The sequence below is a fragment of the Papilio xuthus genome, unplaced genomic scaffold, assembly GCF_000836235.2.
Source record: "Papilio xuthus unplaced genomic scaffold, Pxut_1.1 DF825017.1, whole genome shotgun sequence".
NCBI classification, from domain to species: domain Eukaryota; kingdom Metazoa; phylum Arthropoda; class Insecta; order Lepidoptera; family Papilionidae; genus Papilio; species Papilio xuthus.
Genome location: NW_013533632.1, coordinates 3,247,859 through 3,270,848, shown reverse-complemented (window position 1 = coordinate 3,270,848; position 22,990 = coordinate 3,247,859). Strand labels below are relative to the sequence as shown.

At 36.0% G+C, this 22,990-nt stretch overlaps 1 protein-coding gene across 2 annotated transcripts in view; it reads left to right on the top strand.

Annotated features, from left to right (window-relative positions):
- Positions 1-22,990, top strand: part of LOC106126440 (ankyrin repeat domain family member sosondowah) — a 36,511-nt gene extending 13,521 nt beyond the window's left edge. For both annotated transcript variants that reach the window (XM_013324117.1, XM_013324116.1), the window contains exons 5-14: positions 13,733-13,744; positions 14,112-14,114; positions 15,941-15,943; positions 17,871-17,960; positions 18,730-18,735; positions 20,065-20,137; positions 20,277-20,369; positions 20,667-20,866; positions 21,979-22,092; positions 22,670-22,990. In XM_013324117.1, the coding sequence (XP_013179571.1) occupies positions 13,733-13,744; positions 14,112-14,114; positions 15,941-15,943; positions 17,871-17,960; positions 18,730-18,735; positions 20,065-20,137; positions 20,277-20,369; positions 20,667-20,866; positions 21,979-22,092; positions 22,670-22,774 (699 nt within the window). In that variant the 3' untranslated portion in view covers positions 22,775-22,990. The remainder of the gene's footprint in view (positions 1-13,732; positions 13,745-14,111; positions 14,115-15,940; positions 15,944-17,870; positions 17,961-18,729; positions 18,736-20,064; positions 20,138-20,276; positions 20,370-20,666; positions 20,867-21,978; positions 22,093-22,669) is intronic.

Sequence of the window (22,990 nt, the reverse complement as noted above, 5' to 3'; positions counted from 1 at the left end):
AAACCAAATAAGTGTAGACGAAGCAATTGCCTTTTAATATACGGATCGCTATCGGATCATTGGAAATCCACTAACCTGAACCCTAGGCATTCTAGGTATCTGCCGTAGCCTATTAGGAGCTATAGTTGCAAGAAAAAACTTAAAAATATGACGTCATACATTAAGAAACTGATCCGCGTCGGACTCGTTTGTCACGCTCGCTTATTACCCTGTGAAGTGACGCGCGTCGAGAGGAAACTTTAAGTGTATTGTGCGTTTGTTTTTTTTCTGAATGGGTGTGCTAACTTCTCGAAGGTTTCGGCCGCCGGCGCCAAGCCGCTGCAACCCGAGAGTTGACGCCGCGCCTCATTTGAGCCGTTCGAAGGCGCGCGCTATTGTTTGTGCATGTCGGACACGAGCCGAACCGACAAATGATCTTACTAAAATTATATTGTATCAGAAATATTCTGTCCTTTACGATGAATCGATTCACGAAACAATGAAATATCGATAAATAGTGCATTATACATAATTATTATCGATCTTGTAATTGTGATTATATCACTATTGTCATTCTTGGTATAGGAAATTAACTTTTTTTTGTCGATATTTTTTTTTGTTGAAAACATTAAAATACGCGCGAAAAATCACTTTAATTTTTTTTAAAGAATTGACTGAAATCTTAAAAATTCTTTACAATTTTAATTAAACACAACCATTCTTATTATACAGCTATTTAGATAAAAAAATATTTTCATTGTAGTATAATTTCCAGCATTCGTATATAAAGGAAACTACTTATGAAACTTGTACTAATTTCATTAATATTTATCGATAGAAATCTACAATTTAACATAAGTCTTAACGTTTCTACAGTCTTCCTGAGTTTGAACTAGATAGTTGATATACGTATATAGAAATAATTTTCTTATGCGTTTAACTATGTTACATTTCTTGTCCTGCAAAACTCATAATTAGTTCTAATTTTGACCATATCAAAGCGGTACTTTTGCCAATACTATTTTGGACTTAGTTCGCTATATAGTTGGCTACTGTTTACCTTTTATGAAGAGTTAATATCATTTACACACAACTTCGAATATTAAGGTGACCGCTGCGTTTACTAAAGCAAACTTTATCAAGGCTCACTTAGTTCAAGACGTGAAGTATTTATGCTAACAATTTCAAGATGAATGGTACGTATTACAAATATTTGTCTAGGCTGATATGAAACGTGAATCAAATCTATACAATATAACCGTTGGGCGCCTTTCAAATAGCGCGAGCCTTAGCATAAGGCACTTGCGCGATTGCAAGTCATCCAACAATAAGTGATTTCCAACACGGTGACGGGGCGTTTTTGTAATGGTTGTTTGTTTAGTGGTTCTACCTTACTCGTGTATCGACCTAATCATGTATGCCCATAGTTTTGTTTTTATACGGCCGTTTCATTATAGAGTTCATGGGCGTGTGATGTTGGGCACAATCAAATTTTGAAAGGAGACAGGTTATAGTCGCTTTAGTAATTTAGTTCTGGCGCCAAGAGAGAGGTGTTGGCACTGCATTGAAAGTTTTATCATTGGGCTCTATTGTTATGTCTGTTATCATTTAATATTCGCCTGCGGTGGCTTTGTCCGGTCGCTCCCGAGCGCCGAGAGATCGCTGAACTAGGGCTTGTTTTGCATCGTGCTCTACTTGTTTCACTTCCGCCTAACTGTTTCGCTGAATTGCGGATTCATTAATTCTGTTGCTCGTAAGACCTTTTGGTTTGTTTTCAAATACAACGTTTATGTTTTATTCACAGTAAAAGTTTGTTGAAATTATTTATTGCCATCCATTCATAGATTATAGTTCTATAGTTTTTCGATGGTGATACTTTGATGTCGTATTAATTAAGAGAAAACAAGAAATAAGTCAAATGATTGTCAGAACATCGTAGGGTAAATTGACGATTGTGTTTTGATTTTTTTACAACACCTGTACAACAAGGTCATTTGACTCTTAACTCTTTACTTTGGCAAACTAAGGTATACGCACCTAACGGCCATGTAGCTATCCACCTCGCTATATATCACAGCGACACAACCGGACAACACAACCTTCACACAGTCACCGATGCACACAATAAAAAACTAAACTCGCTTAATAATCCTCATCAATTCTCGAATGGCTCACATCAAACAATGTTTTCCCGAATTGAGGAAGAAATTGTTTTTTATTGGACGGATTTATGTTTTCCCAAAAGGATACAGGCGTGTGGGTGTAATGCATCGGCCTTCGAGCCGGCCATGTCTGTCGTTTAGAGTGGGGGATAAATAGTGTTCAAACCGACTTTTGAATTTGTTTTCCCAATAACGTATTAGAGCTTTCTATCCCAAACATCGGTACATACATTGTACGCTTCAATTCTATAACACTATTAATATTGTAGCTTAGACTGTTTTCATGTTTTATTTTTCTTTTTTTTCTTTTGAGAAAATAGTTTGTTTTCTTATAAGATAACTATCATTTAAGTGGTTCGGTAGTAACCTATGTGATAGATAAATTTTTTTATCCAAAACGATTTAATCGTTTTTTGAAAACAAAAATTACAACTACAACTTGCTACGAAATTCCATTCAAACGATCAGAATCTCCTCTCAGACTACTATTTTCATGTTTCGTATTATTGGTACGATATATATTATTTATACAATACTATATATTTCGGCGGTCGCGACAGGAGTTAAAGAATTATTTTCTATTATAGAAATCTACATAATACGCCTCATAATGTGATATACCTTAGACAAACGTTTTCCCCCATCAAAGCTAAAAGCCACTAAGCTTTAAAGATGTAACAACGTAAATGGTAAATTCATCCGAGAATAGTTTTATTGTTGCACAAAAGGTTTTCCCCGACTCCATAGCCGAGTCTACGCCCATAGGCACGGGCATTGTATTCGGCAAACTGGCCTTGGTTTGTTATTGCAAAACACGAAAGCATGCTAATTGAAATTCAGCATGAAAGGGATAATAAGGGTGAAGGGGACGTGCGGTGATCCGTCGAACTTGCGCTTTTTGATCGCATGACGAACTGCCGAACGAACGGTACATGACGCATAAGCCTCGAAGCGATTCCGCAGAATTAGGTCAAAATGATGCCTAGAGCTAAGATTTTAAAATTCTAACAAGAATCGAACGCCTTACAAGAATCAAACACTATAGATAAAGGAAAGCGGCGTCTCCTGGACGTAATCTGATATAGGACACTTGATAATTAATTTTATTATTGGTACATATAATTAGCAACCATCAGAAATCGAATACATTTTGTTTTGTTGCACCTTGATCAGTTTTAAATTAATTTTGTCTAATATTCAGAATATAACCGAAGTATTTGAGTTAAGCAGGTGTAAATTCCCCTTTAGATCATTGGTGCTAAAATAATTAGGACCATCATTTTAACCACGACTGAATCTAAGTATCTTGCTTACGATCTATTGAGAACAATCCAATCAGATATGAGACTTGTGGCTTTGGAAACGTGGCTTTGATAACGATTTTATCTTCTCGTCCTGACTGTTTGAAATTGTCAATGATTTCACAGTGATAACATTTGATTTTTAATTATTTTAAATGTAGGCAAATAAAAAAAACTCATGAATTGAAATTTAGTAAATCATAACCAATTGAAAGATTTTGAATATTATTTAAATGCGACCTAATGGTTCTGTAAACGTTATAAAGGAATACATTTTTTTTTCGTGTCTTTAATTAAACTTACAAGAATAGCGGATTGTTGCCCTTAGAACCTTCATTGGGTGGGCGTTTGTCTTTTTGCTTTGAGATAATGCATAGTGGACAAAAAAAAATACTTATTTACTTTGTGCTTAAAAACTTAAATTATTTAACTTTGTAATAATCGATTTTAAAATATATATTAAAAGCGATGTATGGAGTACTCCATTTTATGATTTGGTAGTATACCTGCTTGTTAAAGAGATGATGCAAATGAAAGAAAAAAAATGTAGACGCACATCCTATACAAAGAAAGTTTATATTTTTGGCACAAAACAAAACGGAAATGAAAAACAACACGATGCTCGCACTGTCCCCTAATTGGCAGGGTTCGTTCTATTGACGCGAGCAGACTCACCGGTACGAAATAGTCGTAATTCAATAGTCCACGCAAAAGACCATCTATCATCGGTGCAGCAGACGCCAAGATCGAAGCGCTCCAACAGAACAATCGAATAATTGTCCCAAAGCGCGTACAATTGGCGGTTGCTGGCGCTGCGGCTAGCTCTATTTCTGCCTAGTGTTTAGAAACAATAGCCGTGCGATGCAATTAGTTTATCGGATAGATGGTGGTCGAACGAGTCGTAAATCTACTCTCTTGCCGCCAGTGGGCGCCGCACGGATACGCGCCGTATGTAGATTCGGTTCGGTTAATTAATGTGCCATGGTAAAGTGCGAGGATACACCCCCGCATCCCCTACCCGCCGTTCCATAAATTGCGCACCAATCTCCCCGATGTACGATACCGCCAAAATTGGTAAATTAAAATTCGACGCCCTAACTGTAAAATGAGATAAAGCTATTTATTTTGATCATGTAAAAAATGCGTAAATGCATGTTACATAGTTTTATAAATAATACAAATTTCAGCTCCTATACATACTATACGTAATGAATGAGAACATCAAAAGTTAAAGACAAAGGGTATATATAATTTTAATTATTTTTTTTTGGCGTTTATTTAGTAGTATGTATATCTTTACAGTTAACTCGCACTCAAAATACTTAAGACATAACGACAAGAATTTCAATCTGACTACATTGGTAACATTCTTTTGTGTTAAGAATAATATTTAAATCAGTATTGGACTCCACGAATATAAAGAACTATGCTACGAAATAGTCCGGAATATAAGGTTCCAAATACAACAAATAAAATCGAACATATCGCACGTATAATGTCCGGATTACATACCGGAAATATAGTTGCGTATAGCGACAGTAATCTGCGAGGGTTGTCCTAGTTTCACACGAGGGTAGAATAAAGATGCAGACCAGTAATGCTATTGTTTGGACGCTCAGGCTGAGACAAAAAAACAACGTTTTTCACAGTAACTGCTGCAGTGAGAGTTGTTTAGTTCTTCCCTTAGCCGACTGTGAGTGGCGGCTGTATCAGATCTCATAATAGCAGTCCTGCAGTGTCCTATTGTTTTTCTTTACTGCTCTGCCTTGGTGTGAAAGTATGATTGGGGGTGGTACGTTGCGGCGGGGCGCGAGGGTTTCGCGGGGCGAGGGAGCGCATGTCGCTGCGATGGCCGCCGGCGTACACGCGCCGCTCCCGAGTCCCGACGGTAACTCGTACACTCAAGACATTTCGCCAATATTCGCCTCCCGCGTAGATATCGAAGCGTGCTGGGTTTTATTTCAGCGTCTCTTATCTTGTTACCATTATTATTATTTTTTAGCGCTATAATTGATTAAATGAAGGTATAACGTGATCTGTTGTAAGTTCGAGCTTTAAAAGCAAATATTAAAATGTAAGGCCGCAGTAATATGGTAAAAACTTTTAAAACATTTGCTCATTTGTACTAGTAATTTAACACATTTCACCGTTGCTTATTTATTTTATGGTTCACGGGGAAGTAATAAAGATAATCTATCACTACAACAGTCCACCCCCATTGTGTACAATGTTTAAATCTTAAAATAACATTAAAACCGCGCTTGACGTAAACGGCCTATCCGGCTAATCCTCGAAAACGTTACAGGCGTCAACTTGTCTCAATTCGCTTTCATCTCGATCTGTAAGATCTACGCAGACAGTTATTCAACGACAAAAATAATTATAACCGCGAAGCGGTAGGCAGAGCCCGAGGAACTCCGCTAAGCCAGTACAATTCGTTTGCGGCGGCAAAGAGCGCCTTGTAAATCAAAGGGATTCAAACATAATTAAGCTCATAATTAATGCAAAGACTTCTTTATTTATAGCTCGAGTCATTCTTAAAATTGCTCCCGTTTTGACAATACGCCCTTCTAAGAGGACGCGATTAACACGTGTACGACGCTAATGGATAATGGAATTCGGGAGTTGAGATAGAGCTGCCGGGGCGTATGAAATATGACGTTCCGTATGATATAATAAAACTCGAGACACGATGAAAATTATGATGTGCTTAAAAATTATCACTAGAGAATTATGTTTCCTCGAAAATTATGATCGTGCCAGCTCTAGACAGGAAGCATGTTTTGAGCGAAATGTAAGCTAACACGATCTGATTTACAACTGTCGCGTCTAATATTTTTTCGTAAATACAGTAATGACACCCCGTCGTCGTCCCTCATGGGCTCCACCACACGGCTCCGCGTTTAAATTATGCCCGCCACCGCCGCAGCGGGACAGGCTCGCTCCCTATTAATTTGTTTATATTAGAGTTGTTCACTTGCGCAGTCAATCACGATTGTCGTCAACCGCCCGATACACGATTTGTTTTCGAAAGATCTTAACCGTGTTTCGGTTATTTCTGTACAATTGAAGCTTTTAAATTTAGTGTCACCGCAACTCTCCGGAGACGCTCCAAACATTTGTCTTGGAATATTTATCGCCGCGTCTCGCAGAGTATATCATCCGGTCGCTATTGTGGCAATTGATCAGGAGCCGGCGAGCCCGCTCACCGAATTCATTATTTATTCGAGCTTAGTTAGATCTCCGCAAGCGGTCGAGTTATTTGTAGACTAAACGGCCAGGAAATTGTTAAGAGTCTATTAAAATGAGATGAGTCTGTATAACTTTATATTTCTCGTTTGTCATCGCGGCTAATTGAAAATGTTACGATTCTATTTAGTTTTGCAATGTTATTTTAAAATATTTTTATTTCTGTTTTATTTTGGTTCTTTTAATATGCTCATTAAATGGACAGTTATTACGATTTGATCTTAATAATAAGAGTACATTCTTAGAGCCATAATTGTTACGGTTGATTTCTTGAATAAAGTTAATATAGCATGTACAACGACATCATGAGAACAAACTGTTTAAAAAGTTTGTAATTCCATCCCTAATAGATAAGTGAGGGAACAACAAATGACCGCAAAACATTATTACACAACAACCACTCAACAATTGAGTATCGCATTAACACACAAAACTTTGCACCGTCCGCCGTTTTAAGCACAACTCGGCAACGTGTCCCTACGTAATTATATTACCCGCTCGAAGATACGGGCGAGAGGGCCACAACCGCATGACCTCCCGGGGCAAACGGGGATGAGTACACGCCGCACTCGGGTGGAAATATAAAACATGTTCATTATTTTAAGGCTAATTGGGAGAGGCCGCTTGCAGCGAAGTGCCACGCCGCCCGCCCACGGCAGTACCGAATTCGAGCGCCACATAACGGCCTCATTACGCCAACACATATGTATACATAGACATTGCTACTGCATTAAGCTGAATTACAACATATGCCCTGTTATATACATAAGTTCTGTTACATTACTAATTAATATACAGCACAGCACGACTCACATAAATTCTATGCCTTAAAAAATAAATTCCCTTTTTTACCATCTCCATCAAAGAGATACATTACAAAAAAAAATCACTGGCTTTATTTATTGGTTTCATATTTAATATTACTAATTAATTTATAATGTAGTCAAATTGACTTCATCTCCCTAAAATCCCTTTTGGAAAACCACGTTTCGTAATAATTTTCCCTGTAAATAGACGGATAAATTTTAGAAAGAGGAATAAATCCCGTTTTTGATGATCTCCCCGCCCGAGGCGTATACGTTATTGTGAAACTTTTATATTTTGTTGCAGATTGAGCGTTGTTTTACTGAAAAACTTCTCTTTATAGGATAAAATACAAAGGAACTTGAGTTTGGTACAACCCTCGCTCTAAGATTACTCTTTTTCATGCGAAACTTTTAATTAATCAAATTGAAAGGGAATTATGAAGATGTGCTTGCTTGTTACCTAAACCTCACCCCGTTGGGAATGCTCTGTGGAGCTTTTTCGCCTTTTCAAAATAACCTAAAATCGCTATGGGCTAATGAAACTTTTAATTTAATTTTGAAAAACTAAAGTTATCTTTCTCTTTATTTAGAGGTTTCAGGGTGAATTTTGATAATGGATTTTAAATTTTCATGAAGTAAAATTTTCAATGTCTGCTAAAATGATGCCCTCAATATTAATTCCATGTGAGAGAATCGAAATGTTTATAAATGATAAGTAAAGCAAAGAAGGCTACATTTATTTCTACTTTGCAAAACTTCACACCCAACTTTACAAAACTCCCACTCACAACTTTAATGTTATGAATTAAAATAAATAAATATTAATAGGAAATGGCATTGTTTTATAAAAATTTTCTTTATTGAAGCCTTTAAACAAATAGTAATACAAAGCTATTATCAAATTCTCCATCAATATAGCTAGTGTTGAAACGATAACGCAAACAGTCGTCCCATCGCATGAATTAATAAGAGGCATTCGATAACATCGCGGCATCTAACGAGATTATAATTAAAAATATTACAACCACTTCATAATCAGAAGCCAATTAAAGAACAAATTACAAATAAAATGAGAAAGCATACGAAAAATAATTACAGACAATATCGAGTTGAACGTCCGTCTGATACGTAATTAGAAACAATTGTATATACAAAAATTATAAACGAGATATCGGGCGGGTTGGAAGTAGCCGGCATCCGATTCTTGTATCGAGGGCCAGCCCACTTCGTCCGGACTAAAAATCGATGTTATCTCTCATATTTTAATAGGTTTCCGTGGCGGCGTCAGCATCGGACCGGTAATTGTGCGTAGTTATCTGGTGAGGGATAAATTCAATATAGCGACGCGAGGGCCGGCCGAGGTCCCCTCCTCCTGGCCCGGTGATAAAGCTTAAATCAACACACGAAGTAATTACAAGCGCGCAACACTTCATCACAGATGCGAATAGTGATTAACTAACGCCCGCCTTCGAATTCTGCTTTGTAACGAGCCACGCAAACTCCAGTTGAATTCAATGCTTTCGCATCTAAAAACCTAACTTAACAACACCGTACTTTGTTTATTTGCTTCGGGGAAGGATAATTATATTTTTAAAAGATTTATACATTCAAGACGTTTTCTTGTTGTATTTATTTAAATAAACTTAAATTTAAGACAAGTATTGTCACATGTATTCTTCTGAAATAAACTGGGTAAAAGAGAAACTGCGAACTGTATGCAGTGAAGAACACGGACTATAACTTTCTCCAGATCTGTAATATAATGTAACACTATGTCGGATCCGGAACTGTAAAATGGGTCAAAGTATCTTTTGCCTAACTCCTTGTTTGAAAGCACTCACTATAAAGCAAAGAGTAGCGTCAATACTTCATAATAATTCACGTAACAGTTTATTTTAACCCATCAATTATGTTATTTAATTTTAATAAATCGATCTTCGTATAAACGCTAAACGATCGAATCGAACGAGCCGAATGCATAAGAGCACTGCGCCTCTGTCATTATAATATACGACGCGGGTCCTATATAGTTTTTAATTAGTATCTGCCCACCGATCCACGGGGCCAGTATTTGTTTAACCAAATGCAAAGAAAAGGGAGATTCGGGATCTGCGATAACAATAAGGAATTCCCGGCATAATCTTTTATTTGTGCACCAGCAGTTTGAAAGCTATAAATACTCGAAAAGCAATATCCGAAATGGGTTGAAGGTCACATTTAATTACAGATAAAAAAAACATAAACTAAAGATGGGTAAAACGTAATCAAATCATCAATGTACTGTTTACCGTATCTCGTGGCGTTTAACTGTGTGAAACTCATGTTACAGCGATGAAATTAAATTTTTCAGATAAAATATTTCATAAATGTGTTATAAAATTGATTAATTTATTGACATTTGTTTATACATTAATAAGAAATTACCTCTTTAGCCGTCAACGTAAAAAGACCGCTCAGATTTTATCTTGAAGTTATTTACTTCCGAGTATTTTCCTGTTGCTCTGTTGTAATAGAGAAGTTGGGAAGTTGCGTTGTAATAAGATTAATGATGTGGCCGTCAACGCAAATTAAAGTTCTCTTTAAGATTTTAATAAGGCCTTTGTTGAGCGAAAGTTTTGGATTTATGTAAATTGACAAGTTCACTTTGTTGAAAATAACAGACATTTCTTAATATTAACATTAAAATTTGACCTTTTAATATGTAAATGGAAAATTAATTATATTTAAATAGAATTCGTATACGTATGCAACAAACAACAGTAAGATCGAAGTAATAATTCTCATGCAAAACGCGTTAAGTTTCTGACAAGGATAAAGCGTACATCTCGTCCTAAGTTTCAATTAAAATTTCATCGTCCTTCGCTACCGCTGTTGAATTGGCCCAATGAATGAGTGGTTTTGCATAAATGCCCGCCAGCTGTTTACAATAATCGATGATATGTTTTTACATTTTCAATTTATTGATATTCATTCGCGGCCGGACAATTTATTTGTAGCGATAATACTTCAATGACTACTGTTTATTTTTTATCGTCCGGCTACCGATGTGTTTATGAAAGGGCGAGCCCCCGGATCGTATATTTGCTCGAGGCTAATTATTTCTTGATCGATTCTAAACACTCGTTGGATTTCAATTTTCATTCATCGATCTTTGCGTTGAACGTTAACGATAAAAAAGAAACGAGAACGGAAAGAACACGGTCAAAAGTGAATTTCTTATTGTTTCCTCTGTCCGCTCGATTGTGACTTACTTTTTGTTTGTTTGGGTATCCAAAAGCTGTATTAATGTGAAGTTTGGAGGCATTGACTCCAGTTATAGGGCGTTGTTGGCGCAACTAACTGACGACAGCGGGCTGGGGCAGTTTTTCAAGAGCCGGTGAGATAAGTGCATTTGCTTGTCGCAACACGTCGAGGCGCGGCGATCGCCTCCAGCCCGCCTCAATGGCCGCTCGTTCTTTATTTATATACGCCCTTCTGTAATTAACGATAGTAAAAAGAAATACATATATGACTGATTTATTCTATACGACCTTTTTGGGGTTCTAAACTTGTCTTGAATTGTTTGAACAATTTATTCAAGAATTCAATATCGAAAATCTAAAGCTAATTTCATTCTTTAACTTAGAAACTGTGGATTTCATAAATAAAGTCAAAGTAGTTTAAAATAATGAATACTTTTCTTTTCTAAAAAATATAAAAATAAAATTAAAATAAGTAACAATGCTAGTAAGCTATTTTCCCCCGTGCGCCGCATAAATCTTGCAGCGGTTTACCGGACTGCTAAACGCTTCATTGCACTTCAACTGTTCCATTTATTCCATTCTATGAGCTACTGAAAGTCATTAAGATATTCCAGTTAATGTCGTCCTTTTAGTTTCATTTTTAATTCTTATTAATTAACTATAAGTTAACTTCTCTTTCATTGTTTATATTGTCTAAGTTCAAATGCATAATTACTTCAAAACACCTGCAAGCTTAAGACTAGTATCAATAAATTGAAGAAATGACATTTAAACAACACTTACATACACTTTTAAAATACTCATTAAAGTTTGTGAAACACGCTATCCATTAATAAAACTGTAAATGTGGTAGCGACGGGAGAAATAAAGGACTACAATCAAACGAATTGAAATTTGTCATGTAAGATACATTGACTGCGGAAATAAGTGTAAACGAGCGAGAAATATATTTCTTGAGTCTTTAATATTATCTTTTTCTGCTACATATACATAATATCTGTCTGTCCATAATGGCTGGACAGTTTTTGATTAAACTTACATAGTATGTTCTGGAGATGCCAAAGACAAAGAAGGTCTGTGTACCAAAAGAAAAAAGTTTTTTGTTTTTCAATGTAAATGAAACTATTGTTTATTGCGCGCCGGGTTCAGCTAGTTGGTTATGAAAAAAGTAGCCTGTACGTAAATTAAGCCCGAGTGAAGCTATAATGCGAACGCAAACAAATAGAATTGCGAAGGAACGAAACGAAAATTGAACGAAGCGTTGATAAAATAAGAGAATTTAGGAGCAGAGCGTGAGGAATGAGACATCGACGCAAGAGTGCAGAGGCGTTGGAGCAGCTGACACATGTCATCGCGCAATTTATTAGCCGCTCCGAAATAACAGAGTCAGTGAACGTTCAAACAAAATGAAGAGACAACGCACTATTAACGACACGTTCACGGGGTGAGCCGCTAACAGGCCCACAATTAAATTCACAATGTTAGAGACAATCCACGACTTGTTTCCGATACGTTAATTATCGATGTATCGTGACCATTGTTGTCGTAGTATTTTATGACTGAATGACTTTATAATCGATTTATAAAATCGTTAGTTAGTTGTGATATACCAATATGATTTTTTATACATGACACATTTGACTTTTTGATGTATAGAAAAGTTTCGGATGTCGTAGTTGCACAGAAGATGGTATAGTCTCGTGTTCCCGCTACGTTCTAATGCAGTAGTTTAACCGCTTAATATCTGTCGACGAATGTTTGCGTCACCGCGCCTGCAATGCTTTCGATAATAAATTGCCTCTTATTTTAGAAATCCTCATTCACCACACTTATAGCCATGGCATCGTATCACTTACACGGCCAACACACATCTCTCGTAATGACACCCGATGACTAATTGTGCGACGTTGACTGTGTTGCAAGATTGTGATTAATTATACGTTTCTTTTTGTCTGGCGAATCTTAAGCTTAGTGATTTAATTTTTTTGTATTAATTAATTTAATCCTTTTATATACAAATTGTAATAGTAATGCAAGTTTGGTTAAATCGTGTGGTAGGTATGAAGCTGCTTCTATCGGCTTTGCAGACAACACGATAGCAATAAATTTGGTATAGGATTTCTATATTGGTGAACGTTTGTGTTAGATGTATCTAGGGTTAATAGAAAACTATTTATTATGTTAAGTGAAGCTAATATAACTTTAATAATCAAATTGTGCTCTTAATAGGTTCTTCATACAAACTCAAAACATGTCCTCGATATGTCTTATAATTTAAACATTTTGATGATATATTTTAACTCCGCAGCGTTTACAGTAAATTGTTTTGTATTAAAATTAAAAAATAAAGGCGGTTGGTATCGAACGACCTAATCGCTAAAATCCAATACAGTATTCAAACATATTCACAAAACAGGCGAATTATCGACGGTGGAGGCGGTCGCGTCATTAGCTATCCTCATTGTACACGCATGGCCATATCGCTGGGGTATTAAGGTTATTATCAAAGGCAAAATTGGCCGCGACCGCTGAGGAAGCTGCTCAGCGAGACCTATTAGCTGTATTACATATTTCATACGATCCCCGATCGTCCGACGATTATGGGTGTATTAAAGCGCAGTCGGATCGTCTCCCGACCATGGGAATATGCGCAGCCGACGCTTCGCTCAACGTTTTTTTTACAGTTTAGCTTGTGATTCGGCGATCGAGGTGCATACGCGTCGAGTACGCTATGGGAATGTAGGAGCTTTAATGGCTGCCGGCATTTTTGCTAAACTCCGCCATATAGGCATAGAGTTAGGAATTGTTAACCCTTACATTATTGATGTTCGTGTGTTCAGTACTTTATACTAGTTTTATTCTCTTGCACTGATTAAAAAAAATAAACCTCCATGTTAGTTAATTAGTCCTTAATTTTTCTCTAATAATAATTATCAGATTTTTGTACAACAGCTTCACAAATATGTATATAGTTATCTTTTCTTTTGTTACAGGATCCTTTCACGGTAAGAACAGAAATTGATTGTGATAATCACCACTATAAGAATCTGAGCGACATAAGGAGCCACCCGATTGAGACTTGGTATTATAAATACAGAGGGCTGGTACCTGTGTAGTCTTTAATTCTGTCGTAATGATACTGAAGAAAGGTAGATATTTGTCTACGGCAAGTATTTACATTTTGGGTATTTTAATATCATAGATGACCTGGATGAAGTAATTCATCAAAATACATGCGTGGTTTCTAAAAAAAATGCCCCCTTTATGTGTTACTAACAAGAAGCTATTAATAATTAATAATTATTAATCTGAGTGTTTTTCTTTTCCCGGTTTTATTACACTGGACGCCTTGCTTCAACTGCCGTATGTCAGGGCGTAAGTATCACTTGATATAATCACATTCAATGTTATTCGAAATAATAGGAAATTACTCAATTATATATCTCACATATATCAAAGTCGGTGTTAGCTCATATGCATAATTACACACACATACAAGATGACAAGACGATAATTAGTCGTGCCGAAGACACATCGTTCCGCGGACCCTAATTGACGTACATGCAAACGCAATCAATATGACGTGGTAGCGGATGTCGGCCGAACACCGGGACATGCCTTGTGCTCGCTCGGTACAGTTGTTGCCTGCCCTCAAACAATCCGGGTTCGCATTTACACGATCCAAAGTGATGTTAAATAATAGATATTGCATCACACGCACACAAACCTATTTGTCACATTATGACAGTGACAATGGTGAATTCAGCTGGAAGCCGCCATCTTACTATCCCTAAATAACTATCTCTGAGTATGATCTACTTAAAATACCCATTAAGTAAACTTTATGAATAAATACTAATGTAGACGCAATACGAATTTATTTACCATCTATCCCTAAAGGTGTCGGATTAAGTGTTGATGTTTATAACCATAACAATTTATCAAAACGTAGTACAAAAAATATACGCTGCACTTCCCGGGCGTTAACTGAAGTCACTACATTAGTACTATTAGATTCGCTTTGGCATCAGTCGGTAAAATGAACGAACACTTTGTGAGGAATCCCAGTGTGCTCACAGAACACAAAATTGCTTTTTAAAGCATAATATAAATTGACCTATAACAATTCACACGTCAACGTGGAGGTAAGCTGGTATAATTTTATTGACACAAAAAATACTGGTAGCTGATTTTTTTGTGATTTTCGTGTATGCTATATATATGTTAATAATGCAACCGTTAGACATTATGGATTTATTTTGTCATCCAAAGGTGAGTGTTATAACATTGATTAGCGTTGTTCTACTAATATTTAACATCTATGTCACCTCGAGATGGTGGTCAAGACTCTCGACTGCAGTCAAAGATCTAAAAAATTGTTTTAGAGATGAAGAAATTAACGTAAATGATTTACTTTGTCTATATTATAAATATTAACAATTATGTTTTCTATCACGCTAAATAATAGAACTTGTTTTTATCGGTAATTTTAAAACGTTAAAAGCGAGTACAAATTATAGCAAAGTCAAGTAAGACGCGGCAACACCCACTTGTAGGCGTTACCCTCATGTTTTAAATTAGTATCAAATGTTAGAGTCAAAGGAGAGGAGATTTATATCAGGCAAATTATAAAGCTTTGCTTTGTGCACGAACCACGTAATCCTGTTTTAAATTTATTAGCTTAGCGGGCGATAAATTAGTAAATTCGGCGGCTGGGTGACCCGGAAACGTTGCTCGAGTTAGACTTTCGTTACAGAACACATCCCAACAATTCTGTCCCCACTCCACAACGATTGTTTGCGTACATCTTACGACATTTTTAACCCACGACATCGAGATATGCTGTTTCTAGTTAAAAATACACGACTTTAGTCATGTTTAAGTAATCTCTTAAGATCAGTAAATGCGAACCACTAGAGCCATTGTTTCCGGAGGACCTTTTTTTCTTTTATTCGGTTTGGTATTTGATCTTTAGTTTTTATAAATACTTTTTATAAAAGAAAGGCTATCCACCGCCACATTGCTAAAATAAACTGAAAAACAGTGCAAACTGTCATCAATATATCATTTTATTTGTCGACATTAGTACAAAATGTTATGATTGCAAACCGTTTTATATCGATGTTTCTCGTTTGTCTGACAATAACCACTAATCAATCAATGTTTTCTTTTTCATGTATGCGACGCAATCACTTGTGCAGTATGTAAGTATGCCTTAACTATATTTTATTTAATAGCTCTGCATACATAATGCGCCACCCACACGAGCGAATGTCACGGCGAAGAACGTCGAAGACGTCGTTCTTTAGAACACTGCCACACGGTCGTAACGCAGCAACGTTAGGACGTAACTGTCGAATAGAATTCTACGAGTCGCGATGTTTATGTGTAACAACATAACGTCAATAGTTCTATTGGAGCTTCATGAAATCTTATTTCAAGCGACGAAACTCAGGTTTAAAAAGAGAGCTTGAAATGTTTACTAGGGTTTTTTATTTCAAATTTTTTTTTACCCGAAAACACATATAAACACTATTTTTAATAGCTTTGTGTTTCCCAAAATCCTATTTTGCAATACAAAAGTGTGTCTAAGCACTAAACATCATAAAAGCAACCCGAATACTACCTATATATCTATAAAAGGTACAAACGTTTAGAGGTTGAGCCGAAATTCGTAGATTAGATTTTCCCAGATTAATTCGAACGTGCAAGTTATCTAGTTATAATTTAGCTAGGATATTGGACACAGAATAGTCTGCCCCATCGATACATGGACCGAAAATGCCTCTACCAATACCGACAACCGCGGTGAACTAAGAACACTACCACATCACATCAGATAGCGTTAACGGTAGCGGGTTGAGGTAACAAAAACTTAACTTCATTCAAAATATTAAATATTTAAAATTGTTTGTATAATATGCTATTCACACTCAAAATTCTCCGAAGTACGGAAAGCGATACGTGTTGATGCAGAAGTATGAGAATCTTCTCGGATTTTGCTAAACAACCAAATTAGGTATAATGTGGCATAACGCTCCTTGTTTTCTCTTAACCTGGCTTTCCATCTTTTACTTAGCTAACTATTAAAAGATCTCCGTATCTTTTTGCATCAACCTTTGCAAGCTCGTTCCCGCTCCCGCTTCCGTCGCTAAAGTGCCACTCGTATTGATACGTGGAAAATCGTAGCAGCAGCCAGCACTCGCTCGAAATTAACAGCGCTTCCCTCGGCGCCAATATTTCTCTGTGCGACGCCGAACCTAGGACCGCCCGCCACTAACTACCCCACTGAATCAGCTACGATCACGCCTACACCTTGTCCATACTTCGATTGGTAGGTAACTCGTACCCTCGGTTAAAGTAATATCAAATGTTTACGTTGCAGAACAGGTAGAGCGAATCAATTCCCTATTTGGGGCAAATATACATCTTTATATATCCAAATTGCAACATCAACGATTATTTAATCTTATATGTTAAGTAAAAATTACGAGTATATTAAATGACATAAAACTTTTACTATAACATTAGTTAAACTGATTACAATTAGTTCCAAAAATCAACATTATCGATGCTTAACTGTACATCTTATTAAAGTTTATTAAAAAGTTTGACTTGATTCCGGTCCCGAAATGTTATGCTGCACTTAGAACAGCGTTTTAAAAATTAAAATGACGGCTGATGATTGTAAACTAATTCCTGTAACTATGCTAATAGCACCCAACTTCACCAAAATATAATCTTTAATCTGGATGCAAATCATCCTAATACGTTCCGATTATAAAGAGCTATAATTTCGACATTATATTGTCCATCAAAGTGTTTTACATATAAAAATAAAAGCCTGGCAATCAAGTAATTTGTTCCTCGACCTACTAAACTCATTTCGTGATAGAAACGTGTTTTGATTTAAGATTTAAAATATTTCGCTCCTTTTTTATGGTTCTGAACATTAGAGTGAAGGTCACTAATTTTAAATAAACAAAAAGTAAAATTCATTAAAGAATTAGGCTGGTCATTTTATTGCAAATCGATTTTCAAATCATATTAACTTTTAACAAATATTTATAAACGCAATTAAGGCAATGACTACTGCTACTAAATATTATATTGAATATGTTTATTTTCCAGACTGCGATGCACTGGGCCTGCAAGCGAGGTGATGAAAATTTAGTCAAACTACTAGCCGGTGTCGCTCGTCAAGTCATCAATGAAAGATCCGTGAGTATATTACAATGTTACTATTAACAGTTTCAAAGTATTATTTACAAAAAAATAATAGTTTATTGACATTTTTGTATGTATCTCTGCTAAACTTATATTGTTTAAATAGTAAAAAATCGATCGAATTGTGCATTTTCATCATACATTTTGTAAAGTACCGTCTACAGTTTCATGACTTATTTATCCCTATCCTATGATCGACCATTAAAAGGTTTATTGCGACTTCCATACTTTTATTTTGAACGTTCTTTGAATCCGTATGAAACACTGTTTCGATATTCATTATGCGCACAGCAAGGGAAGGGAATGGAAAAATTTGCGTCAGTCTACGTCCATCCACTCTATTTTAACGCTTCGAAAAAATGCTTTTACGAGCCTCGTGTGTCTCACTATTGTAAACTGAATATCCATTACACAGATTTGTCCTATTTTTATAAAAAAAAAGTTATTCTCTAAATTACTCGGATAAGTTAAAGTGGTTTAAGATTATTTCCTTTTGAATTCGAATGGTATTATCGAGTGTTTAATTCTTTCGTAATCGTATTATCGATAGCAGTTAAATCGAATTTACCGACTAGTAGACGTGCTAATTAGGTGTTTACATTTAGAGGGTCGTAACTGGGTACTTCTCCCCAGTTTTACCTAGAAGTTTTAATGTCCAATCAAGTTTAGTTGCTCCAGGCTATTTTGCCTGTTTTACGCGACCGTTAAAGTTTCATTGCACTCTTTTTCATGTGGCGTTCGGCGGCGACATCGGCGGATGCAGAATGGGGTAAGTTTATAGCTCTGCTACTTGTAGAGTCTAGAGACGACCGTCTGTTAAATTAACCATCTCTTAGTTTTTTAAATGTGCAACTAAAAAAGTTTTTATAGCTTGTCCTAATATGCTTTCAAGTATTATGTTGATTGAACGAAGGTTCAAAAAGAAAGCTATATTAAATACCTCTTTTCATAACAAAATAAGACTTTTATATAATTTTTATTGCATACTAGCTGTTGCGCGCGACTCTGTGCGTTATTTAAAAAAAAACATAATAAGCAGCCCATGTGTTCTTCCAGGCTATGTTCTACATATATGCCAAATTTCAGCGAGATCCATTCAGCCTTTCAGTATTCAGTTTATATGGGATAAAGAAGAGGGCTGTTTTTAGGAATTTCCCGACGATTATTCGAATTTTTGTTACCTTTGAATCCTTCTCTAGACCTCCACGAACATTTAAAGACCAAGATAAGATAAATCCATTCAGCCGTTCTCGAGTTTTAGCGAGACTAACGAACAGCAATTGATTTTTATGCGTTATAATTAATATAAAGTTATATTTAACTTTATTAGAAGCATAATATATTTGATGCAAGTATTGTGCGTAGATTTCTAAAGCAAACTTTCGCTTAGTTTCAATACATCTGTCGCATTGTAATATTCGCGGGGAGTTATCCAAGTGGGTGTAATATCCATCCGGAATAATATTCAATATAAATATTTGAAACGGGGTCGCAAACGTTATGAAGGTGGCAGATGCGAAGTTCTATGATGCAAGTTATCAAAGAATAAGGCTTGGTTCACACAGACTAAAAAAAATCTGTTAAATTTCGAACAAGTTTTAAATACAAGTTGTTAGTCTTAAGAAGAGACATTTTATTACTACGTAGTTTGTGCGTTTTCTGTAGTAAATTTCCTGTAGTTCCAGCATATGTATGTATAGGCTAAATTTATGTATAGACTAGGTGTACGAGTTTGGCGCAACCACAATGGCAGGACGGCCTCAACTCTGAAATATTTTATGCACGTGTGAGATAGGATCGCCGTCCGTAAACATGTGGGATGTGATACTTGGGCTCGTATGCAGTTCTTTATTTGTGTTGCGAATTTATTGGAAACTAGAGATGAACATTTCTGTTATACTTGTATTGCGTATAAAAGGTATTTTTTAGTGAAATCTAATTTTACAAATACAAGTGAGATGATCAAATCAATTAGTTTCAACGCCCCAAGAGGATGAGCAAATAAGAGACTTATATTTTATTACATAACGGATTTTAAGAGCTTACGAAATCAAGGTAGCGTGTTAAGAATTTCACTTTTTCTATTTTCTTATTTCAGGGCTATACTCCTCTCCATATCGCAATTCAATTCCGCAACGAAAACGTGTACAATCTTCTAGTAGATGTTTACGGTGAGTTTTACCGTAAGATTCCACTGCTGATATTATTATAAATTTGTTGCAAAGCAAAATTTTATAATTTCGTATGTTCTATATACATCTTAAATTACCTGTTTAAATTAAATTTTAAAATGATAAGTTTACTTTACAGACGCTGATCCAAATGTTAGAGACTGGTCTGGTAGGAAACCCAGACAGTATTTAGTTCGTATGGACACTTCTCTCTCGCCTGGATCCTATCGAAGTAAGTTCCTTTAATACTGTATGAATCAAGAAGAATCCTGCATAGATTTGGTTTATTTGGCAAACATTTTAGTAGCTTAAACGTTTCTCTTAATGTTTTTCACGTGCATTTTGCTTCTGGTTTGCTAGAATTTAAATAACCTTGTGATAAAATAATCCAATAGTCTCTTATCGAAACGGGTCAAGTGTTTTGTTGACTTTGTAAAAGCAATCGTTAATTACGATTCGCTAAGATCTTATTATTTAGAAGGAATGTTGATATATAGATGTTTTTATATCTTGTTTTTATTAATTTCAGAGAAAGAAGGATTTTTACGTATTGGATCTCTGAATGTACGAGTAAAGAAGACTACGGAGGCATTCAGTAATTTCCTAGGCGTTGGTGCGACGCGGTCTTCTGCGTATGTACCTAAATCAATCAGGGAAAGGGATTTGGACCGACGTTCTGATGATGGTGAACAGCTGCACAAGTCTTGGGGCTCGGCTGATAATATACCGGTAACATTTTATAATAATATCTCAAATCCTTACTTCCTTACAAATATTATAAAAGCGAAACTATCTCTGTCTTTCTTTAACGAAAAAACTACTGAATCGATTTAAAATAAATTTGGTACACTGATAGTATAGAGCAGTCTTTCCCAAAGTGAACGATAACGCCCCCTTGTGGGCGCTGCAGTCTCAAGGGGGGCGGTAAGAGACCCAGAAAGAAAAAGGGAGCCTCTTAGACAACGACTGCATGAGCTCTCTACTCTCAACAACAACATGTGAACATAAACTAATATGATTAAAAGATTGCTTAAACTCTAATATGGGGGCGATAAAAAAATATTTATTCTCAAAGTGGGCAGTAGACAAAATAAGTTTGGGAACTACTGCTCTAAAGCCTTGGAAAGGACATATGCTTTTAAATGCGAAAAAGGGGTTGTAAGGGTTGTAAGTAAGTAAAATAAGTAGCCTAAATAATAAAAATGCTATCCAAAGAAAGAATTTCACGCGAACGAAGTCGCGCAGTTAGTTGATAAATAAATTAGTAGTCAATAAGTTAATATGGTGGGTATGTTATGAAGAGGGAAGAATAGCACGTGACAAGGCAAACTTTAAACATATATGAACATCGGTAAAAGTAGGCGTATGATGGATGAGAAATGAATGGCTTGCATGAAAAGTTACATGATAAACAAGGGAGGTATAACAGAAAAGACAAATTATAAATAGATCTGGGATCAAAAACCTGGTGTCCCATTCCTCCCTTACCCTTCCATATAAGAAAAGGTTAGGTTAGGTTAAAAAAATTGTCTAAATTTGCGATATAAACGGTTGTATCTTTTGATTGCGTTGGTTTAGAAATTTTATTTTTTTCGCAGCACCTAGCAACCCCAGAACTGTGTATTTGATATAAATTCCAGCTTGATACCTTCACGCATTTTTGGGAAAAAGGGTCTTGACAGACGAACGGACAACAAAGTGATCCCATAAGGGTTCCGTTTTTTTCCTTTCGAGGATTAAAATTAGGCTTTAGGAAAGCACTCTTATTACTGTACTGTACGCGGACTGAGTTCAATTTTTTTTGTTATTGCTGGCGTCTACCACTGTTAAATTTGCTACAGAAAAATGATAAGCAAATGCCACCGCCTATGAGTAACAAGGTACGCCGGAGAGGAGCCAGTGGCCGTCGTAACGTTGGCTCTCATAGCAGAAGCACACCCTCAACTCCTGACCAGGTAATTACCAGATTTGAGTTATTTATTCCAAGTTCCTAACTGTCATATTAGTTTTGTAGTCAAATGGTGATCATTTAAATACAAAGTCTAGATTAAATACCAATAATCTCTATAAATAAGTAGGCGATTTCCTTGGAAATGACTTATTTTCCTTTGTTCTGATTTAAACGCACCTGCGGAGTTAGGCAAATTCGACTCGCTAGGAAACGATTCCATAACAAACTTCAAAATTGTATGTACATATCGAAAGTTATTGTCAGTTCTATACATTTTAAAGTTCGTTATGGAATCGCTTCGAAGCGAATGCACTTTGTAACCCCGCTGTTGATGTTACGTGATCGTTAACTCTATACTATTAGCTTGAATCCAAATCACAACAAATCGCTACCATCAAAGCCAAAATGGCGAAAATCAAATATACACAGAATAATAAGTCTTATAACCAAGTCTATTTATAATGCTTAGCTCTGACAAACGCAGATATGCTATAAGGAGTTTTATTTCGCCTCTACATATAGATCAAACATATTTGATTTCCTTAAAAACATAGTAGGTTGACATTGTTCTTGTATTTCAGCCCCGTGCACAAATCGGTGTAAGTGAAGAAAGGGATTCGGATTCAGACAGCGCTGCTGGCTTCCATTCAGCTTGGAAACAACAACGTGCTTCTCACTGCACATAACCCCCCCCCCCCCCAACCCTTAAATAAAAGTAATGAACAACTGTACTTAAAAATGAGTATTATAAGTTTTCAAGTATTTTAAGTTTAAATAACTATATGAGATTAAATATTAATGTTGTAAACAGTGCATTAATCTATTAATTTAAGTAGAAATTAAGGAAAGAATTGAAGCTACAATTATTTTGTATCGTGATGAACATTTTATCAGATCCTTGC